Source organism: Vespa crabro, chromosome 23 (genome assembly GCF_910589235.1).
Source record: "Vespa crabro chromosome 23, iyVesCrab1.2, whole genome shotgun sequence".
NCBI classification, from domain to species: Eukaryota; Metazoa; Arthropoda; class Insecta; order Hymenoptera; family Vespidae; genus Vespa; species Vespa crabro.
The window spans coordinates 1,413,090-1,434,521 of record NC_060977.1 but is presented as its reverse complement, the minus strand read 5'-3'; the positions used below and the strand labels follow the sequence as shown (position 1 = coordinate 1,434,521).

Genomic DNA, 21,432 nt, shown 5'->3' with positions numbered 1-21,432 from the left:
TACTACATACATACTTTGAAAGTAATCATCATGTAAAGTCATAATAAAAGGGGACTGGTTTTTTTTTCTTTGAATAGTCAATGATAATCAAACGATCATGCGTTAGATTTATTACATTTCCATATTTTCAACGTAGAACGATTAAAGAGTATTGAGAATAAAATGGATCACGGTGTAGTCCACCTATATAAGTATATGATCATGGGGACTTTCAATGACGTAGGGATGCTATATATTTTTTTACATAGGCCTGCCAGGGGGTCAAGCAAATTGTTGGGGGTTTGGAGATGATGGGCATACAAGATGTTTAGTGATAATCAAATGGTGCAGATAATAAACAATTGAACTAATTTCAAAGAAGTAAAAACGTGTCGGTACGGCAGGTATGCTTGAATCCGATCGAGGATTCATTTCGGATCGGTAAAGGAATATAAGCCTTTCACTTAAAATAGTCTGCTCACATGCGATAGGAATTTTTCGTAAGAAATATTAACGAAACGGGAGTGTTCGACGAGGTTATATACTGAGAAAATTGGGACAATGGTTATTAGGATTAAAATCGTGTTAATAAATTTTATTAATGTACGATCGTCAAACAATTGAAGGTGTTATATTTTACAGTTTACATTCTCCCGAGGAGAAATTGTCTTGGTGATTTTATTGAATTCATTGAGCGCGTATGCGGTGCCCTACCCCGTTGCACTATTTTTACACCTGCACTTTTTATTTACGCGTATTTGTTCTGTTGCATGTTTTAGCCAAATATTTTTGGCTATCTTTATAGTGGGTTACGTAATTTTCGACATGAGTTACTTCGATACGATGGCCGATGAGGAATTAAATAAAACTCTATTGTTTTGCAAGTAGTAAAGCGTCGATACGTTAGTACGGATACGCATTACGCATCGTAACGTTCACGGGGAATTGATTTCTGACGTCGTAACAAACCAAGAACAATATAACGAGAAGTTTTTCATATTTGACGTTTACAAAATAGTTATACAAATGTTTGCGGCACGATAGTGAAAACAAAATTCATTTTTAACTAGTGAAAGTGGTCTTATTTAGACATGCCTATGGAAGATTATTTACTTCAGGTAACATACGCATTTTCATACTTAATAGTAAAATTATTATTCATTGCTAATTCTATTATCTGATCTTATCTACAATATGATGTCATACAAATGCTAATATAAAATGTATAATATATATTTATCTTACATTTTAATATGCGTTCAATAAGACGACAATAAATCTGTTTATTTATCTTTTAATATTTACTTATTTAATGTGTGCTTTGCTTTTGTGTGTATGTGTATATATATATATATATATGTTAGTATGTAGTTCGAAAAAAAAAATATATATATATATAGAAATCTTGACAGTTTTATGATCTTAATGAAATTTATCGATTGTCAATTATGTTACACTTAAATATATGAAATATTACAATGTTACAATTATGTAATTGATATGACAACAGTATCATAACAATTTTAAAAATCGTCAAATTTTAATCTATTAATTTTATAATTATATATATATGGTGTCCATTGTTATCTTGGATATTTAAAAAGGGAAAACATTTTGAATGATACAAATAAAATGTCAAAATATTTTAGCAGTTGCGTCAGTGCGTAATGTGGCAGTACAAAGGCTTAATAAGTAATAATAACAATGACAGAAGTACTATCCAAAGATTGTGGTGAACGGGGATTGCATCAGGAAAGAGACATGTCAGAATCTTCGCAACATCATTATAGCCATCCTCCACCCGATATTATGCCTAAAGGTCTTGCTATCAATGGTATATTTATTGATGATAATTGAATGTATTATCTTATGTATGTATATTTACTGTAGTCCAATATATTTAATGTTTTGAACATTTTTACAGGCGTAGGGGGTAGGCTACGTCAACTAGAGGCTCTTTTTATTAGTGGTCCTGTACAAGGGGGACAAGTGGGACATACTTTTTCTATAGAAACACTTATTGATATATTGCTTGTTCTATATGATGAATGTTGCAATTCTTCTTTAAGACGTGAAAAGACTGTCTCAGACTTCATTGAATTTGGTATATATCAAACATTATTTTTAATTAATAAATTTTGTTATAGCACATTTATTATATTGTGTATTTAAAGGATAATTAATTATTTTCTTTTTCTTTGTCTTTTTCTTTTTTTTTTCCTTTTTCTTTTTTTTTCTTCTTCTTCTTTTTTATACAGTAAAACCAGTAGCTACTTGTATAAAGAGTCTGCAGTTGGCACGTGAAGATTTTGAGATAGTTAAGGTCATTGGTAGAGGAGCATTTGGAGAAGTATGCGTTGTAAGAATGCGTGGTTCTGATAAAGTGTTTGCAATGAAAATTTTGAATAAGTGGGAAATGTTAAAACGTGCTGAAACTGCATGTTTTCGAGAAGAAAGAGATGTACTAGTTTATGGTGATCGCAGATGGATCACAAATCTTCATTATGCCTTTCAAGATGACAATAATTTGGTAATTATTATCTTATCAATATGATTTTTATAACAATTAATATTTCTTCACAAACATTTTTTATTTAGTATTTGGTCATGGATTATTATTGTGGCGGAGATCTCTTAACACTGCTAAGTAAATTTGAAGACCGTCTTCCCGAAGATATGGCTCGTTTTTACATAGCAGAGATGGTGCTAGCTATTGGGTCTATACATGACTTACGTTATGTACACCGTGACATTAAACCTGATAACGTCCTATTGGATGCAAACGGCCATATCAGATTAGCTGATTTTGGTTCCTGTTTGCGTTTATTTGAGGATGGCACTGTGCAAAGTAATGTTGCTGTAGGTACACCAGATTATATTTCACCAGAGATATTAAGGGTATGTTTTATATATTTTGTCAATTGTGTTATGTTTGTCTAGACAATTATATTATTTAATAAAATAATACATTCTTTATTTAATTCTTTATATACGTTTAGGCAATGGAAGATGGCCAGGGACAATATGGGCCTGAATGTGATTGGTGGTCATTGGGAGTATGTATGTACGAGATGCTTTATGGAGAAACACCTTTTTATGCTGAATCTCTAGTCGAAACCTATGGAAAGATAATGAACCATAAGGTAAATAAATATATATAGTCATCATATTTTTACTATATCATATTTTCTCTATATCAAGTAAATCTAATTTAACTCATTTTTATATATATATATATATATTTTTTATTATTACAGAATTGTTTTGACTTCCCTACAGACGATATATATGATGTTTCTGAAGAAGCCAAGGATCTGATGCGCAAATTAATTTGTAGTTCTGAATTTAGATTAGGTCAAAATGGAATTGATGATTTTAAGGTACAACATATCCATATGTGTATGTGTCTGTATATGTATTTATCATGGATTTTAATTTGTTTACTTTATAGTTCAACGATAGATCGTATCTATTTATAATATAAATGCATAATTGTGTTTATTTTATAGAAACATCCATGGTTTGATGGTGTAAATTGGGACACTCTTAGGGACAGTACTGCACCCTACATTCCTGAAGTTTCTTCGCCAACTGACACATCGAACTTTGATGTTGACGATACGGACGTTCGTAGTTCCGATGCTGTTCCTCCAGCAGCAAATTCTGCGCTTTCTGCACTTCACCTCCCATTTGTAGGATTCAGTTTTACCCAAGGAAGGTAAAGAAATAAATTTAATTTGTTTTTCAATTTTATATATCTTTCAATTGTTGTACCATTCATATTTTTTTTTTTTTTTTTTTTCTTTTTTTATATTACAGTTGCATCTCAGATTTAGGTTGTCTATCTGCATTGAATCAGAAGGATAAACACGTTCAGATGCTTGAGGAAGAAAATTTACAATTAACACAAACAATCGAGGATCTAAAAAATCAAATTGCCGCAAATCATTCCTCACCTGGTATTTCACCTGATTCTAACAATGCAACGAGAAAACTTCAAGATGAAATAAATACTCTTACAAAACGGAATTGTGGTAAGAAACAGAATTTTTTTTTTTTTTTTTTTTTTTTAATTTTAGAACTATATGAATGTGTATGATGAAGAAAGGTAAAAGTATTTTTTTATTATTATTATCGATTTTATAGAATTAGAGTCACAGTTAAAATCTATGGAGATACCTCGAGAGCTGCGTAATTTAGATAATGGCGATTTAACTAAACTTCGTGAATTGGAAAAATTGGTGCGTTCTCTTCGTTCTGAAAAAGAAGAAGCTATTAAAGATAAATTAGATGCACAAGAGAAATTAAAGCTTCAAGATAAAGAATTAAAGGATGCTTTAACGCAACGTAAACTTGCGATGGCAGAATATACAGAAGTGACAGATAAATTATCTGAATTAAGACAACAGAAACAAAAGTTTTCTAGGCAAGTCAGGGACAAAGAAGAAGAATTGGAAGTTGTGATGCAAAAAATTGACAGTTTAAGACACGACATCAGGAAAGCTGAAAAATTACGTAGAGAATTGGAAAACAGAGTGGAGGAAGCAATGGCAGAAACTAGAAAAGAAAGAAAACTTCGAGAGCGTAGCGAGGAATATTGTAGACAAATGCAAGAAGAAACAGAAAAGATCAGACAACGTTCTATGGGAAATGATGCAAGTGCTAATCAGGCTTTAGCTACTCAAGAAATTAACAGACTCAAGGCAGAGGTAGAGAAACTTGAAGTTCAATACAATGAAAATTTGAATCAGCAACAAAGTAGATTCAATCTCGAAATAAGAAGTCTTCAAGAACAATTGCACGAAGGAGAGGGAAGAAGAGAATTGTTAGAACGAGAGGTTCAACTTACCAAGGAGAAATTAGATGCGGCAAGATTAGAAAATATTACCGATAGCGAGGAGACGATAAATGAATTGAATAGAAGACACGAGAGAGAGAAAATTATGCTAGTCGAAGAAAATAAAAAGCTTTTGCTTGAGCTTAGCACTGTTACCGATAGCGTTAATAGAATACAAGGTGAAAGAAGGCAATTAGAGGAAGAATATGAAGAATTACGAAACAAAAAGGAAGCTATTGCGCAATGGGAAGCTCAAATTACCGAGATTATTCAATGGGTTTCAGATGAGAAAGATGCTAGAGGATATTTACAGGTTCATATTTTATATGTAATGATCTATAAAAATATATATATATATATCACATATATTCATAAATTTTAGGCTTTGGCGACAAAGATGACGGAGGAATTGGAATTTTTAAAACATTCTGGTGGTGTAACGGGAGTAGGAGGTGGTTCTACCATGGCGGATAAGAATTGGCGTAATCGTAGATCGCAGAAACTCGATAAAATGGAACTATTAAATTTACAGAGCTCTTTGCAGAGTGAAATTCAAGCAAAACAAGCGATTTCTGAAGAATTAACAAAAACTCGATCAGAATTAATTGCTGTGCAAAAGTAAGTTTATATAATTTATATAATTTATATTGTTATAAGTGCAATTCTAAAATTTACATTGGAATATAAATAATTCGTTTAATTCATAAATATTATTAATTTTACCTATAGAGAGTTAAAAGACTTTAGACAAAGATTTGATTCGATGACCCACGAAATGAAGCGGAAAGAAATGCAGATTAAAGAATTACAAACGCGGCTTGATACTGGCGATGGCTGTAAGTACACTTCCATTCATAATGCTACCAATAAAAGTTATACAAAAGTTTCTTATTTAAATTATTATGGAGATATTATATCTGCAGTTGTTATACAAGCTGCAGTCATACATGTCACATATGTATTTTATAAATGTTTCTGTCCTGTCTATAATTCATTTAGACATTAACTTGATGATGATATTTTGTTTTGTATTTCTAATGCAACAAATAGCCCCCCAAAGAAATTATTTATTTTTGAAAGATTTATTATGTTATAATTATCCCAGATTTAAAAATGAATAAGATTTGGACAGCTTAAAAGAGCTTTAAGAGGGTGACTAAATCCTTCTTACTTTGATCATTACATTTTTATTAAATGATTCTCTGACATAAAAAAAAAGGAAATGAAAAAAAAATGAAAAAAAAAAAAAAAAAAAAAAAAAAATTCAAGAAAAAATAAAAATAAAAAACTAAAGATGATGAATTTTAGTTGAGGACGCATTTATATATAATATTCTAAAAACTATTTAAAAAATACAGAAAAGAAAGCACATGATCTTTTTCTATATGAGTAATAACAGTCATATAGTTTTTACACGCGACACATATGCTGCATTACAATAAATTATAGAATATATTATTTATATATGTATTGTTTGTTAATACAAACAATCATAGGTAATATGCGATAATACATAAAATGATAAGTGGTCAAAAATGTATTAGTCAAACTTGTGCTTTATAAATTACATTCTTGATAGAAAGCTTTCTAGACAATTAAAAATTTTCCAATATATTGCAAAAATATTAAGTGATTATAAATTGATATAGTTTTATAATATAGCATTTATTTAAAAATAGTATATGATGCTTTTTATAACACTTTTAAAGAAAATTCAAAATTGTATTTGATAATATATTGTTTCCCAATAAAGCGCACGATCCACATTTAAATATATGTACTTGTTTATTGTTCATTTTTGATCAATGTTTGATAAAAAAATACTTTTAAACTGAATCTCGATAAATATTAAATATAGATTAGAAATTATTAATATATCAATTTCCGAATTTAGATTTTAATAATATTTAATATAGAACACAATATAAAAACTTTTTTTTTTTTAAATAGTCTATATTAATTACTAACATTATATCTTATATAATAAAATTTACAAATCATATTTTTACTAATAATATTTGAAACAATATATGACATAAAAAATTTTATGGGGATTACAATTTACAAGTATTAACAATTATTATTATTATCAGTATCATTATCAATATTATAATTGTTACTAGAAAGAAGAGCTAATATAGTTACACAGAGTTTATAATGTAAATAGGTATATACTATATATGTATAAATCCTATAATGTTAAAGAAAAATAATCTTGTATTTATTTTACATATGTATATATTATATTAAAATGTAATTAATTGATTATCTATAAGTAATTATATACGTTTGTAGAATATAAAAGATAGATTAACATTGTATGTTTATTATTATATGTGTATATAGTATTTAAATCTAAAAAAATGACGTCAATAGTGTTTTATTGTTTATATCGTTTCATAAGATCGTTTTATTATAGAATAGATATGTTCTATAACAGAATTATATGTATATATGTTTATTTATTTATTTATTTATTTATTTATTTATTTATTTAATATACAAGTACATTTTTAATTTTGGAAACAGAAGGCACTTACGCACTTTGTTCCAATATGCTATATCATTAGAATACTACACATGATATTCTATACATTATATACATAATTTTATTTGTATAAGAATATCATGTAAAAAAATTATCTTATATGTGATACATCTAAGTATAATAATCAGGTTTCATTGATAAGCTAGTTGGAAGAATGATAAAATAAAATGTTTGTTAAAAGTTTCGAAAAGATGTTGCGAAAAGAATTGGGTACAGTTCATTTACATATATATTCGATATCAATATGTGAAGTATCAATTTTAAAGATCATTATTACTGGGATAATATATATGTGTCCAGCATAGTAATTTAGTTCTTCGGTACGGTATGCAATTCTGATTTCTAGACTACAAAGTGCCCCTGTTTATTGGCGTAACGAGCTGCGTGTGGGGCCTCTTGTTGCTCATCTTCAAACTGTATTTGTGACAGCTGTGCTATCCAGCAATACGTCAAGCAAATCGTCAAACATCGTTAGCACCAAACCCCAACGCATCATCGTGCACCAGCCGTCATCACCCCTACCAGTAATGCGTGCTCCCCGCATCACAACATGTCGCTTATTAACTAGATTCGTTCCCGTCAACACGTACATCAGTCAGAATGCCGTTACCATCGTTCCGCCGCCCGGTAAATTATGTGGCAGCAGACGCGCGATTTTGATTGACTGACATATTGAGTTGCTGATTTTATAGCACAGTGCTGTGTTTTCTGAAGGTGTCTTAAAGTAATTGTTTAGCTTTTTATAAGGACAAGGGAAGACAATTTTTAATGCGCTTAAAGAAACTATCTTCTTTGAAGTTACATATAAGTTTTGTTATTAATTCTTATATGTTATTTATCATTCATCTATTTTGATAATGTTTATATAGTAACAAAGCATAGCTCTGTGCTTTTTAACAAATTATGTATTAGCTGAATAATGTGTTTTTATGTGTGATGTCATTATTTTCAAAAAATAATGAATGGCAATAGTGATCTTCCACTGTTCTTAGGTGGGGGTTGGATTTTATTAGGCTTGAATATTCTTAGTACTAGTCAATCGTTTGATTTTCTAAAATAAACATTAACAGGTATGTTTTTTGTGTGTTTTTTAGACTGTTTGCTCGGGTGGTTTTGGTTGATATACTATATTATTATCCTTACCTTCACTGATGCATATTATTATATGTAATCCTATAAACGTGTCACATAAACATAATAATCATTGTTTTAACAGAACTTGTGTGATGGAATGGTTTAATTGAAAGTATCACTGGAAGATGTTATGAAAAATTAAGTAACTTAATAACTTTATGAGTTACAATATAATTTCTTATACTTTTTATAATTTGAATAGTCCATAATCTTTATTATGTTTATTATATTGAATAGAAATTTTTTTTATACACTTGTAACAATTTTAGATAATGATCAAAGTAATTATATAAATATATTTTTTTTTTTTAATGTCATTTGAGAATAATTAGTTTTATATAAAAAAAAAAAATGATAAATTACTTTTCTATTATATACAATGAGAATTATTTAATTTATAATACAGGCAAATTAACATAAAATATGTAATTTAAAATTGTTTCAGTTTTAGAACGTCCTACATCACAAATGTCTTACTTGGAACACTTTTTGAAAGAAACAGCAAGTAGTACTCGTCATGGTAGTGCAGATAGTGTAGAAGGTGACATAGAAGACAACCGTGCCCCAAGTATTACTAGTAGTAAAAGTAATTTATCTGAATTTAGCATTGTAAGTATCTATGTGTATTCAAATCTATATTTTTATTTTATATTTATATATATATATCTATATATGTATATATATGTATATAGAAAGATATTACATGTAAATGTTTTTTTTTCTTTTTTCTTTTTTTTTCTTTTCTTTTTTTTTCTTTTCTTTTTTTTTTTCCAGGATCCTACATCACCATTGTCACATGAACTTTTAAATAAATCATCGACTTCTCATGGCCAAGTTAATTTACAACCAAAGCCTAAATCTCACCAATTTCTGGTGAGAACATTCTCAGCTCCCACTAAGTGTAATCATTGTACTTCATTGATGGTTGGTTTAACGAGACAGGGAGTTGTATGCGAAGTCTGTGGCTTTGCTTGTCATATGCCTTGTTGTGATAAAGTTCCACCTATGTGTCCTGTTCCTCATGATCAAAGTATTTATTATCAATTAATGAATATTATATAAATTGATTATAATAATATCTGATATTTATATTAATTTAATCTATTGTAGCAAAGCGTCCACTGGGTATCGATCCTACTAGAGGGATTGGTACTGCATACGAAGGATATGTTAAAGTGCCAAAAATGGGAGGAGTAAAAAAAGGTTGGGTGAGACAATTTGTGGTAGTCTGCGATTTTAAGTTATTTCTGTATGATATTTCACCCGATCGCAATGCTTTGCCGTCTGTATATGTATCGCAAGTTCTGGATATGCGAGATGAAGAATTTAGCGTTAGTTCTGTTCGTGATTCAGACGTTATACATGCCACAAAAAAAGATATTCCATGTATATTCAGAGTAAGCTTTTATCAATATTTATTCTTATTACAATTGCATATTCAATTAAAAAAAAAAAAAAAAAAAAAAAAAAAAAAAAAAAAAAAAAAAAAAAAAAAAAAAAAAAAAAATAAAAAATAAAAGAAAAAAAATGTCTTTTTGTTTAGATTACAACATCATTATTAGAACCACCTGGATTAAAAAACCATACGCTGATGCTTGCAGATACTGAAAGTGAAAAAACGAAATGGGTAGTAGCATTAAGTGAGCTTCATAGAATCTTAAAAAGGAACAATCTTCCCAATACGACGGTATAATAGAAAGTAACTTTTTTCTTAAAAAAAGTATATGATAATCAATATTCTTATCAAGTGTTTATTTTTTTTTTTGTTTCATAGATTTTTAGAGCGAAAGAATTATTAGATAATACATTGTCTCTTATTAAGAATGTAATGTCAGGAGCCATCATTGATCCAGATCGTCTAGTCATTGGCACAGAGGAAGGCCTCTTCTGTTTAGATTTAGATCGTAGTGGTAAGTTAAATATGAATGAATATATTAATTATAAACGTACATATTTTTATAATATACCAAATAATGTTTACAGAAATAGCAAGGGTTGGTGAGGGTAAAAAAATATATCTCCTTGAATATGTAACCGAAGAACAGCTTATTGTAGTGCTTAGTGGAAAACAACGTCACGTCAGGTTGGTGCCAGTACGTGCATTAGATGGAGATGAGGTTGAATGGATTAAAGTAGCTGAAACGAAAGGATGTATAACACTAACGACGGGCGTAGTACGTCGTAATCCACTCACGTACTGTTTGTGTGTTGCTATGAAAAAGCAGGTAAATATATTTCGTTCTTTTAATGTACACAATAATTTCTACATAATTTAATGTTTATCTAATATATATTAAATTTTAGAATTCTTCTCAAGTTATTATTTATGAGATAACACGTACAAAAGCAAGACATAAACGTATTCGTGAATTAATGTTACCATGTCACGCACAAACTTTACAAGTTCTTTCTGAAGGACGTCTTTGCGTTGGATATCCTTCTGGCTTTACTATCTACAGCATCTTAGGAGACCATCACCCTATATGTGAGATCACAGAAAAAAAAAAAATACTTATATTCATTATTTATACTTTTTAATACACGATTAATATTTCATAATTTATATTTTTTAGCATTGGTCCATCCGGAGAATACACTTTTAGGTTTTCTAACATATAGTGCTGTAGATGCATTACGCTGTATCGAATTAACACGTGGAGAATTTTTGTTGGTCTTCCATACATTAGCAGTATATGTTGACAGTCAGGGTAGAAAAAGTAGAGATCGAGAAATAATGTATCCAGCTGTTCCTACAGCAGTCAGTGAGTACATTTTCGTTTTCATTCATGTTTACAAAATCTTTAATAAACCTATATAATATAATATAATATAATATAAAATAATATAATATAATATAATATAATATAATATAATATAAAATAATATAATATAATATAATATACTTCAGGTTATTGCGAGGGATATTTATTAGTGTATAGCGAAACTCACATTGATGTATTTGATTGTACAACAGGAGATTGGTTACAAACGCTCAATGTGAAAAGGGCACAGCCCTTAAATATCTCCGGTTCTTTAACATCTTGCATTATCAATGATATGCCACACGTTATTTATCTCAGCAATTTACATCAACGTAAATCTCTAATTATATCAATAATAATAATAATAATAGTAATAATAATAATAGTAATAATAATAATAATAATAATAATAATAATAATAATAATAGTAATAATAATAATAATAATAATAATAATAATAATAATAATAATAATAATAATAATAATAATCTAATGTTATTGTAATGATATTTCTGATTTTCTAAGTAATTGTTTTCGTTTAACAGGAGAATTATTAAATTTGACGCCATTAGATGCAAATGGTAGGCAGATGACAAGACCTAGAAGAAGATTTTCATTAAGAGAAGGAAATAGAGCTGTTCGTCCTACCGATAGACGTTCGAAGATGATATCTGCTCCTACAAATTTTAATCATATTAGTCATATGGGACCAGGTAATGGTATACAGGTAAGCAATCAAATTAATAATCTTTCCATTCGCTTTGCAATAATCCATTCTCATTAATATACATTTAATATACTACATCTGTTTTATATATAGATTCAGCGTTTATTAGATCTACCAACGACACTTGAAACAGCTGATCAACAACATTCTGCCCATCATAGTAGCGCTCATATACATGGCAGTCAACAACGAGTAAGAATAATATAATGGAAAAAAAGATAAAGCATATCCAATATCATACATTTACATGTTTTATTTTATTTTTACAGTTATACGGCTCTACTTTACAAACACCAAGTAAACCGGCTCCATTGCCACCTAGGCATCCACCTTCTGATACACGACGTTTAAGTTCTCACATGACACGAAATTCTGGTTATTCACCCCATAACGGTATAAACAAAATTTTGTAAAATTTTCAAATTAATTATTGACATAATTTTTTTACCTGATATTTTTCTATAGGTTCAACATCATCGCGTAGAGGTCCCGCTCCACCACGTCCTACTGCTACTCCACCTTCTCTACCACGTACACCGGTCGATCAAGTTGATACAGAATCTATACATTTACGTTCGCACACTCCGCTCTCTTTGGGCAGTATTGCATCTTTACATGATAAAGTATGTACTTATTTTATTTTCATTTATAAATATCCAAGAATTAAATACATTTTTATAATTTAATTCTTTTCTAGGATCATCCGTCTGGTGGAAGTCCTAGACATTCAATTGCTTCTAACAATAGTTCGAATCCATCAACACCTCCGAGTCCTGCTCATGATCATGGGTCATCATCGTACGATTCTTAAACAGATTTAAACATTGAAAAAAAAAATTACTTGTTATAAGATGATTCGGGGTGTGTATATCCTCATGTATACACTACCTAAAAGATAAGTTATTGATATTCACAATATCTTTTTATAAGAAGCAGTACTCGCATTTGATCTTTTCATTGGAAAGTTATTGCAGTTTTCTTAATACACTAGTGCAATAAATTTTATTCAATTATTATAATAAGAATATTAGAACAAGGAAAAAAGCTTTATAAACTTACTTATTGATACATTCGATAGATTTGAGTTCTAACTCAACCATTATTCCAGATCCAAATAGAAAGATAATTAATCTTCTAAGTGAACTGTAATAACTTTCTGTTATTCGAGAAATTGTGTAATAAGTTATACTTAATGAAAGAAGAAGAAGAAGAAGAAGAAAAAAAAAGAACACATTATTATTATATGACAGTAAATTATTGTACATAATTTATGCATTTGAGAGGATCGTCAAGTCGACTTTGCGATGCCATAATTTTATTGGAGTTAGTAGGTATCGTAATATATAATCCGATATACGAAGTCTTCGTTTAATTTTAGTTTCAAATATTTAGTATATATTATACTTCGGTTTTTTTATTTTTTATTTTTTTTTAATTTTCTATTCACGACCGTCAAGCGAGAGTGTGATTTTTTTACATTAACGAAATTTGAAATCTCAGTCAAATTATGTAGCAATAACGAAAAAAAAAAAACAAAAAACAAAAAAAAACAAAAACAATCTACTTAATCTATCATACCTAATTCAGAGCCTAGGTATACAAGTATAGTTTCAAGTAAATTGTATACTTAATCATTATTAGTAACAAAAGAAATTTGACGGGTATGAATCCATTTTGATGCCTTATGACTGAATACTTTCTATCTTGTCATAAAGCAGTAAGGTGCGTCACATTATTCAAATATGTGAATAGTAGAATATAATCGTGCAATTAATTGGAAAAAATTACTAATGGTAATGACAATTATTCAAAAAGGGAACGATTTTTTGTTTGAGCCACAAATAGAAGTGTTGTTTACTTTTTTTTTTTTTTTTTTTTTTTTTAAACAAAAACATTAAATATCAACGACTCAATGACTTTTATTTACAATTGTCTGAAGTTACTTTTCTTTTTTTCTTTCTTTTTTTTTTTTTTTTAACGTTGCGATTACTATTACAAATTTTTGAAGTCAAGAATTATTATATAGAAAAAAAAAGTAATTGCAGAATATATATATATATAACGCTATGTAACATGAGTTACATAATAAAACACAAAGCATTTTTATGTAATGCATAATATTATTTATCATTTGATCGACGATTAAGATCAGAATACAAATTTATTGTAATATCGCTATATTTTGTTTATTTGACAGATAACTTGTAATTGTCCTATTAGAAAGTGTTCTTCGATAACTATAATGCCTTATATTTATATATTAATTTTAACATATAAATGATCTTGCACGATCATTAATTTCCATGAATATCAATTTTTGACTGTTATAAGATCAAACGAAACATAATGAAATTGTGCGATAGATGAGGAATACAGTTGCACTTTTTAAGTGTTTCAAGCACAGAACATACATTTTTCGATGTATATACATTCATTACACTTTTTAATCAACAAAATGCGAGCATAGTGACAAAAATGTATGTCTCAGGATTTTCGCCAACCGATCGAAGAACGAAACAATATCTCGTATTCTCTTAGAGAAAATCGACTGAAATTGATAATTAAACGAACTATGAATTTTTTTTTTTTTTTTGTGAACACTAAGTTGAAGTTGAAAAATATGGTACTTGTGACACGACCAAAGATCAAGAACCAACAGTGCCAGTTTAGTAATATCGCCTATAGTTTCACAAGTTTTTAATATTTGTATTTTCGGAGTGATAAGTATAATCATATTGAATCGTAATTTTGAAACTTAACTTTGATATTTATTTCAAAGCTGTAATTATCGTTTGAACATTTGTGAAGTGTTTTATAGATTTTCATAAAATATTGATGAAATAATAACATCTTCGTCGTACATCAACATCTGAAAAATTAATGTTTGATCGTTAATATTATTTGCAAATTTTCAATTTCATTAGGAATATTTGTTCGATCATATTCAAATTCATTCTCAACTCATTCTTATAATTGTAGAAAAAGAAAATATATTATATACGAAAAAAAAAATATATATATATATATATAAATATATCAATTATAATATGTTTAAACATGATAATATTAAAAAGATAGAACAAAATGAAAGGAATGGTAGGAAGTAGTGACATACGGTTTTTGTCATCAGAAATATAATAGTGCAAACACTGTCCATAATAACATGAATTGAAAATAAGAACATATTCTAGAAATATTTCAGAAGTATGATCAAAGCATAATTAAAAATTAAAAATCATGTGTGTATTAATGTACTTACCAATGAAATTTTATGATTTATTTTATCTTTTTATCAATGTTGCATATAAGATTTCTGCAATCTAAAAGGTGGCTAAATATTATTTTTCATTTATTGAAGTTTTTATAATAATTTCATATTATAGAGACACATGCACGAAATAATTACTTCTGTGTATAGAATTAATTTTATACGTTTGTAAATATTGGAACTTTGTCTCTTCTTATTGCATATTTATATAACAAAAATTACAAAGAACATTGATGCTGACGTAATGTATCATTTATAAAATTTATTATTTAATATATTACAACTTCAGACGCAACTTATATTTTTCAAAGAAAAATTTATTGCGCGCAAATTTATTTTCCATGCTAAAATAAGATAATTAATTACACGTATAAAGTTCATCTAGCGATATTATCAACAAATAATTTTTCTTTGTTCAGCAAAACAACTAATAAGTTTAATTTTTTTTTTCTCAAATTATAGAGACAAACAACTATTCTGTTAATATTTTGCCAATGTACTGCAAATGACCTGAATTTATTATGCAACACTTTTGTGCATCTAGTTTAGCGCGCCTTTTTATTACATATATATATTATATATTATAAACTTATTTATATAACGCTTGTGCATTGTTTAAAATATTTATTAAAAATATTACAATTAATAATTATTTACGTCTTATATAACTGAAAATATGTATTTTGTTGTAAATTATGAAGAATAAGCTATTATGCTAAAAGAAGAGACCAAACTTTATACATTAAGATTTCGTCATTAATGAAGGTCAGTTTGTAGATTTTGTAGTATTTATATTATTTACACACCTTACCTTTTTGTCTCATTCAAATTTGTCTGTAGACAAAGGGGAAAAATCTGCTAATGTTTTTCATTACATTTACTGAAAAAGTAATATGATTTTATCGTGTACAACTGTATTAATAAATTTTAAAGCTTGTATCAATTGCATTCTTTTTATTTTTTTTTTTTTTATATGTTATAAGCTTATGTAAATTATGTGTGGTGTTCTTTTTATATGTATATTATAGATCTTTCATATATCTATCACAGACTACACCGTATATTTTCTAACTGCTTTAAAAAATGTGTAAAAGTATAGAACCAAGTCTTTTTGTGTAGGTTCTTGTAACATTACTTTTTTATATTATTATTAAGTGAATAAGGTAGCACAACCGAGGAATTTTTTCATTTGACATATGTTTCTTGTTTACAGGCGAAGTGGACGTTACGCTTTTAATATAATTGACATTTCTATTACACAATTTCGTTTACACAATGTAATGTTACATAAACCGTACTAATTTACTGCGAAAAATGCTGACAATGAATAACAAATATACAAAATACAGAATAAATATAAAGAAAACTTTTCAATGAAATATTTAATTACAACTCTTTCACTATTTATATAAAGATTTAGGCGAGCCTACTATTTACTTATAGTTTTTATATACTTTTTCCCATGTTAATGTTTGTATTATGAAATCTTTCTTACAACTTCAGGAGTATACAGATGATTAATAATAATAAATACTTTTCATATAATCATACATATGAAATATTTGCAAGCAAAAAAAAATGATTTTAAATAATATAATATTTTCCTGCAAATACATACATATATTCGTATATGAAATCAATTTTCATGTTGGCAAGTTTCATATGATTCATTAAACTATAATCTATTAAATTTACTGTGTGCATAAGATAAAGATGTCGTGTGCACGCACACATTGCACGCACGCACGCATGTATGTATGAACTTATGTTATGCACTATTTATAACTCTCTTTATTCTATTTAAAGAAGATAATTTTAATGGAGAATTTACTTATAAGATACGTATATAATATAAATATACCTTGAAACTCAATTAATTCATGAAACTTTCACGACTTAATGCAAAACTACAGAGATATATCTTTGAAGAATTTTTAAATTACAATTCATTCTTATATCAGATTATATACGTTTTAGACATATTTCTCTGAAAGTTAATATAAGTATTACATAATTCGAGAACATATATATAATACATGGTCAGTATATTTTTGAACATTTAATATTGTAGTAGAAATATTAGGCGGTAAGTAAGAAACATAATACTAGTATATAACGCATTTTGACATGTCTAACTTTTAATGCAATATGCACAAAATGGAAATGAAATTTTTTTCTCATGTATTTACCTATTCTTCCTTTCTTTTTTCTTCTTCTTCTTCTTTTTTTTTCTTTTTGTTTATTTGTTTGTTAATTTACTACAAGTTAATTCTCTTTCTTAACGTATAACATTATAAATTTGATGTCAACAACAGTTTTAGTAACAGTAATCCTTTCGACAGTATTTTATTAAATTCATCCAGCTACAAATCTGGCAAAAGCCTCTGAAACCACAATTTTTTTTTTGTGCTTGCATTTAATCTTATCATCGAATCGTGGAAAATTCTGTTATCTTTTTACAAAAAATTTAACACTTTCTTTATACATAAAAATTTTGCAGAATAATTCGATTAACTCTAATAAAACACCGTGCTACTTATACGTGCATTAAAAGTAATGAAAAAGCTAAATGTCTTTCAAGAATTATATAAAAATGATTATACATAAATGTTATATTCATTTTTATTATATTACATAAATGCTCTAATTTTTCTTGTAAATCTGTTTGATGTGATTGAATTTTTCAATGATTACTATGAGTAACTATACAAAGGGATATTGGATATACAAAGATTCGAAAAGAATATATATATATATATATATATATATATATATATATGTTATAGTAATAATAATAATTAAAAATATTAAATCATTATTCGTAATAAAAATGGAGTAGACTGAACATTTAAATAATGATATCACAAAAGATACTTTGATTATAATAATTTACAAAATTTGTCTCTGATAAATTGAAAAGTGCTCGTTAAAAAATATATAGTTCGAAATTGTATTTAAATTAAGAATGTACTTATGGCTATAAAAATTTAATGAAACATAAATTATATTATATGTGAAATATGACCTCTTCGACCAATAAACGTCTCAGTCTCAGGTATGGCTTTGATTTGTAGGTAATTATCTATTTATTATATAACTATTAAACAAAGAACACACGCGACCTGTATTTTGTCGTCAAAAATTTGTTGGACGACATGTTGCAGGGAAGGCAATTCTCTGAATACTAATATTTATCAGATGCATTGAGAAGTACAATGTCAAATTTGTACCTCTAACTGACATTTGAATTGCCTGGATATAAAGTTCCTGGCAATATACGGGCCTGTTGTAATAAAATTTTTCTCGTAAATAGTCTATAAAGTGTACCTCCTAGGATATTCTAAACTGTTCTCATTGGTAATGTTTGCCAAATGTTACAAGGAAGTATCAGAAGGTGGTGTACTTTCGTGATGGCTGACTTGATTTAAAGAATGCTGAAGAGCATCAGGAGTTAACCATTCTTTAGGGAGACAACGCTGTAAGAATGGTACACATGAACTGAAGTATGCCAAACGATTAACCCATCCAGGAATTTCTTGGCCACATAGAATCTAAAGGATAAAACATAAGATAAAATTTCTGTAATTGAACAATAAGATTAAAAAAAAAAAAAAAAAAAAAAAAAAAAAAAGAAAACATATTTATCTACTATATATTGTAAATATTTATATAATACTATTATAATAATATAAAATGCATACCAATGTAAATTGACTACTAAAATGATTACAATTTTTATTCATCAAGTGATAACGATCTCCCCTAAAATCCTTTCCCAATTCATTTATAATCCTGGTAACATCTTCCTCTGTAAAATCTGTATATCCAATGTGTACTGACTGTCTATAAGACAAATGCAAATGAAATACTTAATTAGTTAATTGAAATTCAATAAATAATATTATTATTATAATAACGATTAAGATACATGCCTGTATCTAAATTGTTCACCAAGTTCTTCTGCAACTCTAGGTGTTATTTCAAAAATGCCAGACTTTGGTTTTGGATGTCCTCCATAAGCATATTCTATGAAACATTATATTGTCAAAGTGAATTAAGTTAAAAATAATGAAATAATCATTGATCAAAATTATATACCTGTCCCGTATATTTCAACACCTGAATGAAATACTCCAAGTCCAATTGGAGTAGTATATTCATTTATCCAATACTGAAAATATTATAGCTATTAAAAAAAGCTTTGTATAGGTCAACATTTTTTGTATTTCTATTACCATATCATAAACATTCAGAATAATTGGTTCACGCGCCATTTTTGGTATCAGTTCTTCGCTATCACGTGGATAGCCCAGACAACTGGGGAAGGAAAGATTACAGCCAAGACCTGATGAAAACATCATAGGATACTTGTACTTGAAGCGGTGAACAGCAGGACTATCTACGTTCCAGTACACCTAATAAGCAAATATATACTCTAGTTACATTGCCAAAACTAAGCAAATAGCCATAATACTAAAAATTGTTCTAATACTTATACAGATTATTTTGCATTAATCTTCAAATATGATACTATCAATAATTTGTTGTTATTGATATCAATCAAATACAATTAGATATCATCATGCATGTTAAAGAAAAAAAAATTAATAAAAAGAAAATAATTCCTTTTTAATACTTCTCCATAAGAACTATTAATAATGTTGGTTTTACAATTGATATAAACCTATGTAATTCAATTATTTTTATACTGCATGTCAAGTAAAGATTTTCTATAGAAAAAAAAAAAAAAGAAAAAGTAGTAACAAACAAATAATTAAATGATTATTTCCTAACAATATTTATATAAAAAATGCATTGCCAATTTAAAAAGCTCTGTAAGCATTAATATATCTAACATCACAATTCTAAGAGTGTGTATATATATAAACACACACACATACATACATATATGAATTATACATAATAGTATATATATATATATATATTGTTTAATGTAAATATACAGTAATATATAAATAAATTTATTTCGACGAAACTACTCTAAGTAGAGTAAATAGTAAACATTGTTGCAAAAATAAAAATAAAATTTGATATTGTGCTAAGATATACTAATAACGATGTATGTGTTAACTAGAAATAAATATATTGAAATAATAAATCAGTTCACCTGAGAAAGCAGTGATTTAAACACCTTCTCACATCTCACGTTCCATTGTAAGAATATTTTGCATTTTTATAAGAATTTTCTAAAGGTTGTTGACATTAAATAACGCGTCTCAACATCATACGATTTCATTAGAAACGTATATTCCTTATTTTTTTCTTTTTAGCTTTAATACTTCTCATTTATGGAAAGAAACGTGTTAACCTAAACTGTTTATTGCCATAAATTGCACAATGACAGAGATAAAATTTTACACAAAACAATAAGCAGTATATGGTATGATGTGTTTTTAAACGCGCTAAGAATAATCAGGATGATTCATTATAACTTAAATTTGATTCATTACACGCATTATAGTATCCTTCAATTAAATGAACACCGTTAGGTCAATTTAAACTTTTAACAACATGAATTAATATTAAAGATCTTTCAAAGTCATATTTAACACCGGAATGACGATCGAGGCTATAAGAGAAATTGTAAATGCCATCTTGTTTCAAATCATTTCTTCGAATATAAAACAATATTAAAGGAAAATAACACCGCGAGACGAAATCTGTGGTGTGATTGAAGCGCTACCTAGAAATTAATTTTGAACATCTCATTATTGTGAATATTACACATATATACATATAATATATATATACATATAAGTATACGATAGATGGAGTAATAGTTCGAAAGTTTTGTTCCTTTCGTTACTTCTATAATGACTAATTTATGGTTTAAGGCCATTCATTACATTTGCTTTTATAATGATTTATACCATCAATGAGAATTCATTTTATCAAGATAAAGACGTTTAATCTAGACCATATTTGGACAGATAATTCTATGGAAAAAATGAGGCAATTCGTGTCCAATATTACAAAGATCGTTACGCGCGAAAAACTTCAAATAATTTAAATTTAAAATTTCAATACTTAAAAATGTTCATTTTGGGGTTGTTGGCCTTGTGTAAAATAAATACATTTGGTCTTTTGATTAGTTATCGACTTATAGGTTAATTATCGATTGATATCGATTAGTTATCGACTGGTTGTTTGGTTATC

General features: G+C 27.7%; 2 protein-coding genes across 4 annotated transcripts; one reads left to right on the top strand and one right to left on the bottom strand.

Moving 5' to 3' along the window:
• Positions 1-97: 97 nt before the first annotated feature.
• On the top strand, positions 98-17,439 carry LOC124432001 (serine/threonine-protein kinase Genghis Khan). Of its 3 annotated transcripts, none has more exons than XM_046980472.1 (26): positions 98-1,097; positions 1,629-1,798; positions 1,904-2,083; positions 2,238-2,509; positions 2,578-2,877; positions 2,979-3,122; positions 3,237-3,359; positions 3,489-3,697; positions 3,799-4,013; positions 4,126-5,129; positions 5,199-5,434; positions 5,546-5,652; positions 8,944-9,107; positions 9,273-9,528; positions 9,609-9,895; positions 10,042-10,185; positions 10,273-10,408; positions 10,482-10,723; positions 10,803-10,983; positions 11,072-11,260; positions 11,407-11,592; positions 11,806-11,987; positions 12,081-12,179; positions 12,257-12,380; positions 12,453-12,610; positions 12,685-17,439. In XM_046980472.1, exons 2-26 carry the CDS (start codon positions 1,684-1,686, stop codon positions 12,796-12,798), a joined length of 5,367 nt encoding a protein of 1,788 aa, XP_046836428.1. In that variant the 5' UTR covers positions 98-1,097; positions 1,629-1,683; the 3' UTR covers positions 12,799-17,439. The 3 variants fall into 3 exon arrangements, with proteins under 3 accessions (XP_046836428.1, XP_046836427.1, XP_046836426.1); XM_046980471.1 differs by having other exon boundaries at positions 100-1,097; positions 1,632-1,813; XM_046980470.1 differs by having other exon boundaries at positions 101-1,097; positions 1,629-1,813.
• Positions 17,440-18,149: 710 nt separating this feature from the next.
• LOC124431989 (deubiquitinase DESI2) lies at positions 18,150-20,922 on the bottom strand. Its single transcript, XM_046980435.1, has 6 exons — positions 20,384-20,922; positions 19,491-19,670; positions 19,354-19,426; positions 19,188-19,281; positions 18,957-19,098; positions 18,150-18,806 (listed from the first exon to the last, which is right to left on the bottom strand). The coding sequence occupies exons 2-6, from the start codon at positions 19,614-19,616 to the stop codon at positions 18,630-18,632; spliced, it is 612 nt and encodes a 203-aa protein (XP_046836391.1). The 5' UTR covers positions 19,617-19,670; positions 20,384-20,922; the 3' UTR covers positions 18,150-18,629.
• Positions 20,923-21,432: the final 510 nt, after the last annotated feature.

Coding starts and splice junctions, on each gene's coding strand:
- LOC124431989 (XM_046980435.1), bottom strand. CDS start 19,616: ATGATGTTTTCATCAGGTCTTGGCTGTAATCTTTCCTTCCCCAGTTGT. Junction 19,427..19,490: donor TTCTGAATGTTTATGATATG/GTAATAGAAATA, acceptor TAATATTTTCAG/TATTGGATAAATGAATATAC. Junction 19,282..19,353: donor TGTTGAAATATACGGGACAG/GTATATAATTTT, acceptor AATGTTTCATAG/AATATGCTTATGGAGGACAT.
- LOC124432001 (XM_046980471.1), top strand. CDS start 1,684: ATGACAGAAGTACTATCCAAAGATTGTGGTGAACGGGGATTGCATCAG. Junction 2,878..2,978: donor TTTCACCAGAGATATTAAGG/GTATGTTTTATA, acceptor ATATACGTTTAG/GCAATGGAAGATGGCCAGGG. Junction 5,653..8,943: donor GCTTGATACTGGCGATGGCT/GTAAGTACACTT, acceptor AAATTGTTTCAG/TTTTAGAACGTCCTACATCA.